Genomic DNA, 15,289 nt, shown 5'->3' with positions numbered 1-15,289 from the left:
AACATGAAGTACACTGATGCAGTATTTGACTGAAGTTTACCATAACTAGCCACTAACATACTGTAAATGGTACTGATGCATCTTATCACTACTGAATGAAAAATGTATGTGAGTGAGTTGTAATGTTACAGTGACATCAGAATTACCTTACACGCCACTCTGTGAGGACAAAGCTTCCCAAACCCCAAAGGAGGCTGAATCCTCCTGAGCAGAGCAACAACATCCAGGTGCTTGATCCGACCCCTGAAAACACAGGACAAATAGTATAGTATAGTATAGTATAGTATAAATTCTCTAGAAATCGTCCTGCTTCTCCGATGAAAGGTGAAACGTCTTGAAGTGACCAAGTATGTCCTGTTTTCTAATATGAACCTATGTGAGTTACATCATAAGTATCATGTGATATTATTAACAGATTTTAAGGGGTTATAAAGTTTTCTGTTATTTTATGATCGTGAGTCCAACAAGTACTATGATTAATATTTGTGTCATACTTGGCCTCTGGATCATATTCAGACCAGATCCTCTTGAACTCATCAAGGTGATGCGGCCCAAGAATTGACCAATCACGTGTTAGATAGTCAAAGTTGTCCATGATGACTGCAACAAACAGGTTGATAATCTGAAAGAGACAAGAAAGGATTCAAAAAACACCATTTACAATATATTTGAAGTATTTATTTACCAGCTATAAAACTTTGCAGGGAATGCAAAAGTTGTCTGCGTCTGAATCTTAGCAGTTTCTACTAGTAACAATTACAAACTGTCTTGCTGTCCTTATGTGCATGCACTGAATTAACTTTGTTATAAACTTCACTGTTTCATTATTATGTCAATTACTAATTTTAGTCCTGTACTGAGTGGGAATAGTGGGATTTCTTATATTTCTTTGTGCACTGGATGGCACCCACACTGACTTTGTTGTCGGTTGCATTGTGCAAAACCCTGTAAAAATATGTTTTGGATAAAAGTGTGTTTTATGTATTGAACATGTGGAGATACTGCTAACTGAGAAAGTTTCTGTTGGTGCAGTAACCTGCTGGTAACTGCTCGCGACAAATTCTGGCAATGAGGCTGTTTAACTGGCTGCAAGTTTGATGTGTTCACTTCAATTTTGTCTGAGAGCATATTGAACTGTTTTATGTATTTAGGTCCAAGTTGAACAGTGGCTGAGAGAGAGTTAGCATTTCTCTGAACAATACAAACCTGCTAACCTGTGTGTGTGTGTGTGTGTGTGTGTGTGTGTGTGTGTGTGTTCACACCAGGAAAGCACACAGCATGAAGAAGCTGATGAAGTAAACAATGGCGAAGTTGCTGCCACAGCTGAATTCTTCTCCAGGTTCATAGTCGGACTCAGGATCGCAGCGTTTACCTGGCAGACTGGCCAACATGATCTCCTGCCACGCCTCACCTGTAGCACACCTGCAGCCACAAAGCACTCGAAATACATGCATCTGTATTTCACTGTGTGTCTACAGTAGCTAATAACTAATAACTAATGAAAACCGTCCCCAGACTGGAGCCCTGTGGGACACTAGCCTGTGTCACCCATCTTTATCAGGAAGAAGGTGGAGGAAGGAGATCTGACCTGAAGAGGAGGAGAACGGCCTGCGGAAAAGTCTGGAAGTTGTTGTTCCTGTTGATCTGAGTGTGCGCCTGCATCGCTACCTTCCCAAATGTCTGTCACAAACAAAGTCCAAGAACAAGTCAGAAAATTGTGTCCATCAGCTGACTGTGATGGTTCTGTATCAACTTCTTGGTGCAGCTGCATAAAAGAAAAGTCTTCGGATGTTGATCAATAACTGAGTTTTGATAAAGTTTCTCTGATAAACAAATCAAATTGCATATTTAAGCAAGGGGGAGCCTCAGTCACAGAAGAGACCCTGAACCTCTTGATCTACAGGATCAGCTGGCCACACTGACCTGCATGCCGATGACGGCGTAGATGAAGAAGATCATGGCGATGAGCAGTGCGACGTAAGGCAGCGCCTGCAGGGGACAGAAGGAGCTCTCAGTCTCTTGGCCTCATCCAAGAGCAGCAGCATCTGGTTTGTTCTGCCTCTCTAACCTGCAGTGATTTGATGAAAGTCCACAGCAGGGTACGAATTCCCTCCCCTTTGCTCAGCAGCTTGACCAGTCGCATCACGCGAAACAAACGGAAGAACGTGATGGACACTCGAGAGCTGTCCTCGCCACTCTGAGACACACAGATGTCAGCTGAACGTCAGAAGACTCGGAACACAGGTAAAAGTAGTCCTTCATTATGTCATACTGATAATAATACACTACAATATCTGTCTTTTATTGTGAAAGGTCATGACGTTTCCATACTCACACTGAATTCGGTAACCACGATGTCAACCACGCTACCGACCACGATCAGAGCATCGAACGAGTTCCAGGCGTCCACAAAGTAGTGCTGGAAGCCAGAAACAGTATGTTTTGTTTTTTCTTATTTAAAGTATTTGTTGGCGTGTGTGTGTGTGTGTGTGTGTGTTTGTATGTTCTCACACGCAGTCTCAGAGCCAGCAGCTTCAGCAGCATCTCTGCCGTGAAGAGTCCCGTAAAAACCATGTTGAGAATGTCCATGATGTAACTGAAGGTTTTGGACTGCTCATAGTGCTTCAGGCAGACAGACAGATTGATTGGCTGACAGACTGATTCATCAAGAAATGGACGGACCCGTGAATATGTACCTGGACAGCCAGAGTGACGGTGTTGAGCAGGATCAGTACGAACATGACATACTCAAAGCCTGTTGAGTTGATGATGGACCAGAACTTATACTGAACCGGATTCTTGGGGATGTAAAGTTTCAGTGGCTGAGCCTTCAGCGCGTACTCGACACACTGACGCTGTTGATGACAGGAAGTTGTCAGTACTCAGCATAAATATTACACTGTGAATGGTGCCGACGCAGGCGCTTTTACCTGGTTCTTGTCCAGCTCACAGTTCTTGTATTCCTGCTCCCCCTGCTCTCTGAACGTGATGATGACGAAACCCACAAAGATGTTCATCATGAAGAAGGCGATGATGATTATGTAGACGATGAAGAAGATGGAGATCTCCACCCGGTAGTTATAGATGGGCCCGGAGTTCTCGCCGTTAGCATCGATGGCCTTATACAGCAGACTGGGGGGGGGGTTGAATATTTGTTAGTGTGCTGACACATTATCATTCTTGTTTGTTTGTTTACGGTTGCTTTGACTTGTGATCACTCTTGTTTGTCTCATGTCACTGGGACTTATTATCATCTGGTCTGATTGGTTCCAGTGGGTGCGGCACGTTTACCACCCTTCTCACAAAGACTCACGCTGGCCAGCCCTCGAAGGTGGAGACGGTGAACAGCGCCATCATCCCCATCAACACGTTGTCGAAGTTAAAGTCGCTGTTCTGCCAGATTCTTTCACGGACCATCGGATGGTTCACATCGCCATCTTTGTACACCACAAAGGTGCCCCTGCACACACACACACACACACACACACACAGATGCGCATTTGTTGTCATCTCTTCGGCATGGAATACAAACTGGTTTGTCGGATTCCGGTGTAAACCTACTTGCACTGCTCAGGAGTGTGTTTGGCCTCATCAGTGCAGCGATAGAATTTACCCTGAAAAACACAACCGATGGTAACAGCAATGAAAGAATGGTAAACAACAACAACGTTTGTTTTCTGTAGTGACTCCAAGTGGCACCAAGTAGCACCCTCAATGGCAGGCAATTGCACTGCAGGTTTATGTCCCCCAGGAGACATGCACCTGTCTCATAAGTATTTCTGACATAAATTCAACTTTATGCAACAAATACTACATAGCGTGTAGTTTTTGGACTGTATAATTAATAAAGAATATACTACTTTGTATGCACAGGGTAGAACGGTGTGTGGAGACTGACTGACAGATCATCATGCTGTGTGTATACACATGGCATGTAGTGTACACACTGTGTGGTAGTTATTACATTCTCTGTACTGTTGGTACAGTTACTAAGATTACAGTTACCTTTTTAGTATTTAGTATTTAAGTAATTTCTTTTTTCATTTTACACATTCAGACAGCTCAACCAGATGATGCTGCAGTCGACCCCTGCACATGGTCCTTTTATATAAAAGCCAATATAAAGTATAACACGCAATAAAATTAGGGCATAAATTAAAAGTATTTGGTCACAGCTACACCACTTTGTTGTGTACATTTACCTTGAACAGCTGTACTCCAATACAGGCAAACATGAACTGCAGCAGAGTCGTGACGATCATGATGTTTCCGATTGTTCTGATGGCTACAAACACACACTGGACCACATGCTGCAACACACACACACACACACACACACACACACACACACACACACACACACACACACACACACACACACACACACACACACACACACACACACACACACACTATTTGTATAGATTTGTAATAACAATCAACTAAACACAAGTAAGACAAACAACAATGTGACAAACTGCTCCATCATGTGTCTGATGTAGATACCTTCAGTCCTTTGGCTCTGTTGATGGCTCTTAGAGGTCTGAGCACTCTGAGAACTCGGAGGATCTTTACAACTGAGATCGCGCTTGAGCTGCGCACACACACGCACAGTAGTAGAATTGTACATATTAATATTCTCCAGCAGAGGGCAGCACACATCTGCTTGTTGATTCTGTACTTTGGTATTATCGGCTGACATATTGATCTCATCAGAAGAGTACAAGTCATTGATACTAACTGCAGGAAGAAGGAGACCAGTGACACACTGACGACCAGAAGGTCCAACAAGTTGAACCAGTTGCGACAGAAAGAGCCCTGGTGGAGGAACGCGCCATGGACGGTCATCTGTTCCACAAACACAACATTAACATCCAAGGACAGGAGAAACAACCATTTTTACCAAAGTCACATTTACCTTCAAGAGGATTTCCACGGTGAAGATGGAGGTGAAGGCGTAGTCGGCGTATCCCAGCACCTCCACGGAAACACAAAACAGATTTCAAGGACTTCCTGTCCACAGCATCATGAGGGCCCCAGAGTGTCACATGAGCATCAGTAGAACATGTTTTCCTTTGTTATTAAACCTGTCTGAAGGTCTTGACACTTTTGGTCTTTGAGATCTAGTCCTGCTTCAAGTCTTCAGTCATGTCCGGGTTTGAACTAATAAGGGATGAAAGTGGTTGTTGTTGTTTTTTTTTTTTTTTTTCAAAACAATACATTCTGTGTGTGTGTGTGTGTGTGTGTGTGTGTGTGTTGGTTGTTGCCCTCCTCAGCTGATGCTAATTGCCACATCTTGCATGAGGACAGCTGCTGCCAGCGTACAGTCACTGTTCAGACAGTAAACTGGTGATTTTCTCTCTGCGTGAGTTTCCCTCTTTAACCCGGTTAGTCACTGACCCACTTCTGCTGTGTAATCTGCTTAAGCTCCGCCCCCACCCCAGCTCAATCCACAGAGGTGTGTAGATGACATCGTCAGAGTGATCAGGAACTCTGATTGTCCCCGAATGTGAAACAGGAAACTGTTGCGCATCTTACTGGGACATTCAGCCTGTATAGTCGGGTTCCTCACAGAACCCCAACCCCATGTCAGATTCCTACATGGCTATTGAAGATAAAAACTAAATAATTTCTGCTATGGAATCATCTTAGCTGGTTTGAATATTTGTAGCGTTAAACTCACGTTGTTCCTGAAGGAGTGAGCTCTGATTGGATCCTCTGCAGCCAATGAGCAGCTGCTGAGTATGATGAAGACAAGGATGAGGTTGGTGAAGATGTGGTGGTGGATAAGAGTGTGACAGGCCACTCGGATCCTGGAGACACCCACAGAAACTGACGTTAGAGAATAAAATCATGGCGACCTGCTTGTCTTCATCTCATCATCAATGTTAAGAAAAGATCCAGTCTGAACTGGTCCGAACAACGGAATGTCAACAGACTTACGGGTTCGTCTTGCTCAGGCAGAAGAACGCACTGCCCTCTGGGATCGGAAGGACCTTCTCTTTAGGAGGTGCGAGGTCGGCCATCTTCAGCTGGACGCCTCCGTCTGAGAGGAGCAGAGGAAAATTACAACATGAAAAGATGACCTCCAGCCACTGGTGTCGTTGTCCTCATTTTAAATTCTGTTTGATCATCGTCATGCTTCATTAAAGAGAAAATAAACCCCCAAATCCGCTTCTGTATAAAACATAAAACCATAGTGGCGCCCTCTCGAGGTTAAAGCACAGCTATTGCACCTGATTTCTGTGGTGTGGTATCTGGTGTCCTTTGCCTTCGCCCCACCTATAAAAATAATGAGTCATGTTTCTCTGGACCTTCTCCACTAACAGAAGACTCTGGAAAGTAGAAGTCTCCCACTTTACTCCTACAACTGTCCTACATACTGTATGTGTTTGTGGGTGGAGCTTATCCTGTCCTCCCTGCTCCACCCACGCTGGGTAAACTGACCGTCTTCGCCCTCTGGAAGCTCCTCTTCTTCCTCATACTCAGTGTCTTCATCAATGTCAACCTGCAGAGAAAATGTCAATCTGATGACCTCTGCCAAACATGACTAAGATAGAAGTTGTTTCTCATTTTTCACCTTCACTTGATCCTCTTCAGTTTCCTCCTCCACCCCCTCCGTCTTATTCCTGCATTAACAACATCGAATCAGACAAAGTCTCCATCCACCGACTCCTCCACCGCCATCACTCACTCTTTTTTCTTGTCGTCCCCATCTCCTCCTGCCAGATTGTCCACAGCAATGGCCAAGAAGACGTTCAGCAGGATATCTGACAGACGCTAAGCACACATCTGCGATCTCCTGTGGTGCCTAAATGCATGTTCAGATGGGGGGGGGGTGGGGGGGGTTTACCAAAATTGACAAGTGTCTTTCACAGCTGTGTGCTCTGTCTACCTTCACTCAACATGATGTTGTTTGTATACATCATGATGTCACGGGACTCTGGTACCCGCCAGATGTTTGATCTGCTGCCGACAGTTAGTTGAAGGATACAGTTACCACAGATGAAGAGGATGACAAAGTAAATGCAGACAATCATCCCTGGAAACACAGGGCCGCCATACGCCATGATGCCATCATACATCACCACGTTCCAGTCCTCACCTGTCAGGATCTACACACACACACACACACACACACACATAGTCAGGTGATCGTTGGGGATGAAATGTTTGTTCATCATGACCTCACTGTCTGGATTGTTACCTGGAAACAGGTGAGCAGCGCCTGCGGGGAAGGCGTCGAAGGTGCTGCGTTTGGTCTGCGTCTCATCGAAGTTGAACTTGCCACCAAACAGCTGCATGCCGAGCAGTGCGAAGATGATGAGGAAGAGGAAGAGGAGGAGCAGCAGGGAGGCGATAGACTTCATGGAGTTTAGCAGAGATGCCACTAGGTTGGACAGAGCCGTCCAATGGCTGAGCAGACAGAGAGTGACATCAGAGGTGGCGCTCATGAGCTCACATGGCTCAGGTGTGTTCTCTCACCGTGTGACCTTGAAGATACGGAGCAGGCGGACGCACCGCAACACAGAGATCCCCAGTGGAGGCATGATGTCCAGCTCCACCAGGATGGTCTCCATGATGCCCCCCACACACCACGAAGCAGTCGAAACGATTGAAGAACGCCACAAAGTAATGTGCCAAGCCGAGACTGTACATCTTCAACAACATCTCCACGGTAAACAGTGACAGCAGCACCTTGTTGGCGATGTCTACGCACACACACGGGATATTTACTCCTCACAACATTTACTCCTGACAACAGAGAAGACGTAAGTTTTATCTGAGGTAACGGTGTTCTTACCCTGCACTTGCGTCAGCCAATCAGGTTGGTTATAGTGCTCTGATGCACTGAGGGACGTGTTGAGGAAGACAAGCAGAAGAACCAGCCAATAGAATGTCACCGATTTAACAGCAGTCCGACAGTTCCTGCGACACACCCGGTTCCACCGACGCAGTGTCCGACTGGACAGAGACAGGTGGAAATTCAAAGAAATTTGTGGCAACAGTCTCATTACACAGTGTTAAAAAGCTGCTGGGTTGTGTGTTGCTGTTTTTGTACTCTTGGTAACTTCTGGAACAATGAACTCACCAGCAGCCGACCTTCATCAGTCGAGCACTGAAATGAGACAGAACACAAGCAAAACTGGTAACCAGGTTGTCGGGCCGGAGAGGTGAATCACATTGATCCAGTTCGTCATTTGTCTGAGAGAGCTGCAGATCCACGTGATCAACTCGGACATGTTTAGGAAATGGAGAGCAGATGTCATCATCCTTTCTTTAATAGACGTTCAAAGCCAGGAGGTTGACACTGACAGTCCACAGTCCTAATTCTGGGTTAAGTTGAGTCTCATGGTGCTTTTCCACTTCACAGTTCCAGCTCGCCTCAGTTTGACTGGGTTTGGTTCCATTCAGGCGCAATGTGGAATATGGACGAGATGGAGAAGTTGTGACCTTTCATGTATTTTTGTGACAGACAGCGAGAGAGAAAAGAGACGAAGCAGGACATGATTTCCAGCCAAAAATAACAAAAATGTCTGTGCTTCATTAATGGACCATAGTGTATATTTTGCACACATCAGCTATGTTCCATGAGAACGTGACAGGGAATAAAGAACTGAATTGCTATCGCTGTCGGTAGACTCCTGTGTCACAGGTAGCGCTTGGGACGGCCCTCTGTCTGTAGGGACCAATCAGAAGACGGCACTGTGTCTGTGGGGACCAATCAGAGGACGGCACTGTGTCTGTAGGGACCAATCAGAGGACGGCACTTTGTGACACCACATGTTAAGTACCACCTCAGCTTGCTGGAACCTCAACAGACGTTGTACGAAAAAAGTACCTGGTACTACCGCCAGTGGAAACGCAAAAAAGCCGGGTAGAACCTTGCTGGAACCATGTCGTGTAAAAGTCCCCATAGACTGGACTTCATTTTACAAACTAACATCCCTCTGGACTGAAGAAGACTTGAAACCAGCATTTATGAAGGAGCTTTCAGATTCAATTACTTCTGATGTAAAGTCTATGTGGGATCCTATAGGAAGTGGTGTACCTGTACCTGACTGTAAACATTCAATCACATTCTATCTGAACACAATGAGGTCACATGTGGACTGCTCTGTCACGTTGGCTGTCAGCTCATGGGAATGCGATTGGGAATGTGTGAAACATTAATGGAACCAACAGTGACTTTACCAGCAGGCCTGGCAGCAGTTGGTGTGTTCCTCATCGATGTTCTCAGTGTTCTCCGATGCCGTTTCACTTGCAGGAAGACTCGCTGAGAGAGGCACAGAGGATAATTGTCATGTTTTGATGAAACTCACATGAGTGAAATGAGAATCAAGTCACATGATTATGAGTCGCAGATATGAGACACAGAGAATCCCTACACTTCGACTGAAGCAACCAGCTACCAACAATACAGAGAACATCTATAGACGGTCAAAAATTAGTGATGATGATTGAAAAGGAAATAGTTTGTCTCCACATTCAAACTCATTCGGTGAAAATGTCCAGAAAAGTATCAAGTGCTGGTTGATCAGGGTCTCAGAGATGGATCCAAGACCCACGCAACCAGGGACGTTCAGATTAATTTAAAGAATGAAAGAAATAAAAGCTCAGACAGGAAAAATCTGTCATTGACCAGTGTGATGATAGTAATGCATGCAGTGATGTACTGTAAGAATTGTGTTCTCTGATCCCAGTTTCAATCAAGTAGATTACTTTCAATGCTCAAGGCAGCATCAGTCTGGTTACTATGGTTACTAGCGTCTTACCCTAAGCACGAATTAGATGAAGATTTCATCTGTGCTTATTTGTTTTACCGTGAGTGTCATTAGAGTGACTGAACCATCCGAACTTTCCTCTCTTCTTATCTGAAAGGTCGCCAAGAGACGGACCTAACACACACACACACACACACACACACACACACACACACACACACACACACACACACACACACACACACACACACACACACACACACGCACAGAAACAACATATGGAAAAAGATGTCAGCTGGCTGTTACGTTTGATTATTTTGTTGTGACGTTCATGTCTTGGACTTCAATTCTTTAAGACTATTTTGTTTTCTCCTACTTGTATTTCCTCCTCACAGGCTGTGACTATCAGTTTGATCTTAGTTCTAGCAGAACTGGACACACTGACTCCTCTGATATCATGATTTAGTTGGGCAGTGTGCATTCTGGTTCAGGCTGGTGCCCCCCTTGAAGCAGATAGGGGCAGGATCACCATGGCGAAACCCCTTTGGGACAGCAGAAAAAGAGTTTGTATTTCATCTAGTCTGCCTGAAGCAAAGACAGAGGAGGAGGTGTGGTTCTGGTGGTAACAACACATAGACAGAGACACACAGACAAAGATCATGACGACATTCTGCAGACTAAGGTAAACCCAACATCAGCCAAGAACGAGAACTAAGAATCAGGAACAAAGCAGACCTAACTATGACTGCCGGAAAGTGAGCAAGCACACTGTGCCTGTTTCTTACGTGGGTTTCCATCCTCATCCAGGTCGTCCATGTCCTCAGCCTGAGTGATCCAATCCATGTATCCACACAGATCCTCCTCCATCTGCTGCTTCTCCCGCAGCTTCTGGAAATCTCCCCGAGCCTTTGCCTTCTCCCTCTCCTTGCTGAATTCTCTGTAGAATTCAAACAATATTGAAGCAACCTTCAAACACTGTTTGTACACTTAAGCCGAACAAATCGAACATTAGTCTTCTTCCAGTATGTTTTCTGTTCTTAGGACCAACCCGCTGAGGACTCCCAGAACCAGGTTCAGGACAAAGAAGGAGCCAAAAATCACCAAACTGACAAAATAGACCCAGGGTAGCTCGAATCCGATTGCGTCATTCATCTGCACACACAATCAGAGAGTGAGGTGAGACAGCAAAGATTTGTGTGTGTGTGTGTGTGTGTGTGTGTGTGTGTGTGTGTGTGTGTGTTTTACCCAGTAGAGCACATCCGTCCAGCCCTCCATGGTGATGCATTGGAACACTGTCAACATGGCAAAGAAGAAGTTGTCGAAGTTGGTGATTCCTCCGTTGGGTCCATCCCAACGTCCGCGACACTCAGTGCCATTAATATCACACTGACGTCCATGACCAGCAAAGGCACACGGGACCGGATCATCTTCTACGTAATTGTCTGCCAACACACAAACAAACTGTAACAACTCTCTAGAAGATCTGGGGCTTTTGTGTTCCACAGACATTGTTTCAGATTTTTTTGTTTATAGTGAAGAAACGTGTGAATGATTTCAGACTACGATGACTTCTACGTCTGCCAAGATATGTTTGTGACAGTGATGGAAACATACCAGTTCCAATGTAGTAACATGTCTTGTGCATACGTCCAATGAAGAGCTCCAGACCGATAATGGCATAGATGATGATGACAAAGAGAACCAGGAGAGCAATATGGAGCAGAGGGACCATTGCCTTCATGATGGAGTTCAACACAATCTGGAGACCTGGAATACAGACAGACAATCAGACTGTCCAACAAGAACGTCTGATGCTCCTCTCTCTGGTCCTGTGAACTCACTGGGAACTCCAGAAACAAGCCTGAGGGGCCTCAGGACTCTGAAGGCTCTCAGAGCTTTGACATCCAGACCTCCAGGTTTCCCCGGCATGTGATGAGTGGTCGCCTGCTCACCAGACTTATGAGTCATTGTCTCCAAGACCACGCTAAACAACCTGCAAAACAACATGGTGGGGAAGAAGAGAAAGACTTTCAGATATATGAAAACAAGAGTGAGCCCTGTTGGACACCAAAATGGAGGACATCTTGAGATCCAGAAACGGATGGATAATGGCCATCAAAGAGATGATAATGATACAAGCAAATGTAGAGGTTCGTCTTAAGACAAACAGTCGTGGATATAAAACATCACAAACGTCAAGAGGAACATTTAAGCTGGTTCATGTTCACTGAGAATATGACCTGGAAGATTCTTGAGAGCTGAACTGTGATCTGAAGAATGTGCCTGAGCTGTGAGGAGTTAAAGGTTCAGCGATCCTCAAATAAACACAGAAAATGCCTCATTAAGAAGACGGGGACAGTGTGACCTTAGGCAGCATTACGATGACAGCAGACACTATCATCACCCTGAGCATGTACAGTCATGCCACCGTCCTGCTGTGAGGACACAGAGCAAAGTCAAAGACAAACTCAGAACCTGCGGGACGCTCAGTGACCTCAGCAGGTGCCTCTGTTGCTGTGCTTAAAAGAGACAGTGGACCTTTTCTGAATGTCAGCACACACGAGTGAACACAGTCGTGACGTATTTCTGTCCCTTTCTTGTCTTCCACGGCTGTGGATCCGTAATTAATCCATTCACATGATGACATTCATAAAAGGATGTGATTGTTTTGTTTCAACGGACGTAAATTACAGTTTAGAGTGAGTGATTATGTCCAAACACCGTTAGTTCTCTGAATTGTTACACATCATCACACATATGACCAGAACCAGTTACGTCCCCTCAGAACCTGACCTGCTGCAACCTTGAAGCACAAAGCCCCTGAAGGTTTCTTTTTGAAATTTAAAATATTGAAATTTAAGAAGAGTTCAGTTACAAACTTAGTTGTCACAAACAATCAACGGAAGGAGGAATTCTACCACTGGCTCTAGAGCGCGAGTCTGCTACATTTACTGCAGTCAGCTTGTATTCAGCTCGCACTTACTGCAGTGAACCGATTAAGATCAAAGAACATAATATCTGAAAATAAGTGAACCAAATAACAGGAGAGCTAGGGAACCAGAGAACAAGAACAAGAAAACAGACAAGAAGAACGGAATCAGTGAATGAGAGCAGACAAATAGAGAACCACGACAGAGAACTGCACATTCTCCTACCCAACGATGACAATGACAAAATCCAGCAGGTTCCAGCCGTTGCGGATGTAGGAGCTTGGGTGCATAACCAGCCCATAGGCCAGGATCTTGAGGAAGGTTTCCACTGTGAAGATGATGAGGAACACATACTCCACTTGTTCCTGCAGCAGACCAAACACCTGACGGCATCAGCATCATCTGAACTGAACTGAGCTACCAACGTTGAAAAAAAATGGAACACGTGAATTATATCATTAGCCTAATAGCCTAATCGCCAAGGCAACTATGCAGCAACTATGTAGCATAGGCAACTATGCTATTAGGCTAATGATATGCTCACATTCAAATTTGAAATGCACTGCAAAAACTCAAATTCTGACTGTGTATATGTCTTATTTCTAGTGAAAATGTCACACTTGAAATAAGACACATGACACAGACACCTGAAAAAACTATCCTGTTTTTAGACATTTTTCTCTTTTTTCAAGCCAATTTTCAAGTGAAGATTAAAACAGGTTGACTTTTTCTGGCAATGTGTCTTATTTTAAATGTAAAGAGATTTTTCGAATTCAAAATTAGCCATTTAGACGAGAGCCCCATTGTTGGCGGCCGGAAATAAGTGTGGGAATGTGTGTTCTCTCTGTCTCCACGTGTCCCCACTGTCTTTTAAACGTCCTGAAATACTATAAATGGCCTCAACCTGTCCAAATGTCTTCTCTAATGGTCCTCACTTTGTATCAACGTCTCCTTTCAACAGTTTGATTGTCCGCAGTGATCTGATCACACAACTGTCAATCATTTCCTGCATGGCTGCACATCCATGACCTTTGACCTTCATGTGCTCATAAGATTCTAGACAGTTTGTGTTAACAGACAAAAAGAAGAATAAATATGTTATCATCATTGTACACAGTAAAACCCCTCCTCATCCTCTCCTTGATTCTTTCTACAGAGACATGGGTGGTGACATGAATACATCCTCATGTGCACTTCACTGTCTACTGTCTGCTGGATTTCTGTGGAAGTTCTGGACTCACCAGGTCATGGTTAGTGGAGTTTGAGTCGTCCTCAGGAAATGGTTTGGACACTCCTAAAGCAACACAGTTGGCAAAAATAGCTAACAGGATGAAGATATCGAATGGTCTGAAGGATGCTAAGGAAACTCAGCAGGGTCAAGAAAGAACATGGACACTGAACACTCCTGAACACACAGGAATGCAGGTGAAATGTGTGATCGATAGCCCTAAGCTGCTACCAGGCTCACTGATAAACATTACTGAAACTTACTGGAACAAAGAATGGAATGGAGCCATCTTCCCTTCAGCTCTTTACTAGCCTGGCAAACAAGACCTACATGAAGATGTTGGGTCAGGGCACTCACAGGGCTCAAGCTGAGGGGCATTATTAACAGTTGTCCGTTTCCTCTGCATGCAATAGGCCATAGGTGACACTGACGGAAGAGAGTCCATGAACAAGTGTTATGTGTATGATGTGTTGTGGAAAAGCAGCCTGCTGTTCGCCAACAGCTGACCACTTCTTTATTTATATGCAGCAGAAACTGGGCAGGGACTGCACGTGGAATTTGTGGCAACTCTGTCTTTGTCATGAAGTACAATAGACCACAGTTTGGAATTTTGCAGCTCGCAAGCTAACGAAGCGTTTCTTGACCCAGCCAGGCTGCAAATGATATTTTCCCCTGCGAGGGTACGTCTAGGTTTCTAGGCTAGTTCTTTAAAGCTTCAAAGGGAGAGCTGAATTCGGGCATCAGACTCTTTACTCTACCTGCTGACTGGTCTTTAATTAAATTAGCTGCATGATCAGGAAGTAAACAAGCTGATCAGAAAAGGATACTTCCACTCAACAATGGAGAGCGCAGCTCGTCTGATGGGGTTGTTTAGTTTCAGACAGTATAACGCCCTGGGAGCCCGCTGGACCTGGTTACTGCCCTGGACCTGAGGGGGAGGGGTCAGGTCGCCATCATCACCATCATCACCATCATCACCATCATCACCACTAACACAATCATCACAATCATCACAGTCTCTAAGTATGTTTCCTTGTGCATCTTTGTGCGTCTTTGTACCTGTTTTTTGGCATGCTGTCCTCTCCTCCGCTGGGTTCCAGTCGAGCTGGTTGTGGAGTGCAGTGTGTCTGTCCTCGTCATCCTCACTCCTTCATCTTCTCCGTCCAGCTCTTGGTCCCACTCTGTGTCCCTCTCCTCTCCTCTTCCATCCCTCTCTTCTCCTTCCTCCTCCTCACCCTCCCCTTCGCCCTCTTCCCCATCCACTGCTTTGGTGTAGCCGTTACGACCGGCATCTGAAATGGACAGAAAGGCGTTACCCAGCACTCGTTACACCTGCTCAATATCTGTACTGTTAATACAGGCAACCACTGTTAATCAGTGATCTCGGTGGTTGCCAGTGGTTACCA

At 45.1% G+C, this 15,289-nt stretch overlaps 1 protein-coding gene across 1 annotated transcript; it reads right to left on the bottom strand.

Moving 5' to 3' along the window:
• Positions 1–125: 125 nt before the first annotated feature.
• LOC144741443 (voltage-dependent L-type calcium channel subunit alpha-1F-like) lies at positions 126–15,020 on the bottom strand. Its single transcript, XM_078623967.1, is given in 40 exon segments — positions 126–243; positions 495–622; positions 1,263–1,422; positions 1,589–1,680; positions 1,924–1,989; positions 2,069–2,197; positions 2,336–2,419; positions 2,512–2,622; positions 2,697–2,855; positions 2,931–3,132; positions 3,314–3,460; positions 3,562–3,614; positions 4,203–4,310; positions 4,507–4,594; positions 4,742–4,848; positions 4,919–4,978; positions 5,684–5,813; positions 5,944–6,046; positions 6,315–6,317; positions 6,448–6,508; positions 6,581–6,629; positions 6,695–6,770; positions 6,995–7,115; positions 7,208–7,234; positions 7,236–7,416; positions 7,486–7,589; positions 7,591–7,712; positions 7,805–7,965; positions 8,093–8,119; positions 9,196–9,277; positions 9,825–9,899; positions 10,511–10,662; positions 10,774–10,877; positions 10,971–11,167; positions 11,340–11,492; positions 11,567–11,718; positions 12,881–13,020; positions 13,897–14,002; positions 14,711–14,811; positions 14,943–15,020. Coding segments are annotated over 37 exon segments (3,957 nt in total). The 5' UTR covers positions 12,946–13,020; positions 13,897–14,002; positions 14,711–14,811; positions 14,943–15,020.
• Between the last annotated feature and the right edge of the window lie 269 nt (positions 15,021–15,289).

This window comes from Lampetra planeri, unplaced genomic scaffold (genome assembly GCF_965212315.1).
Source record: "Lampetra planeri unplaced genomic scaffold, kcLamPlan1.2.h2 scaffold_548, whole genome shotgun sequence".
NCBI classification, from domain to species: domain Eukaryota; kingdom Metazoa; phylum Chordata; class Hyperoartia; order Petromyzontiformes; family Petromyzontidae; genus Lampetra; species Lampetra planeri.
This window is presented reverse-complemented; position numbering and strand designations above follow the sequence as displayed.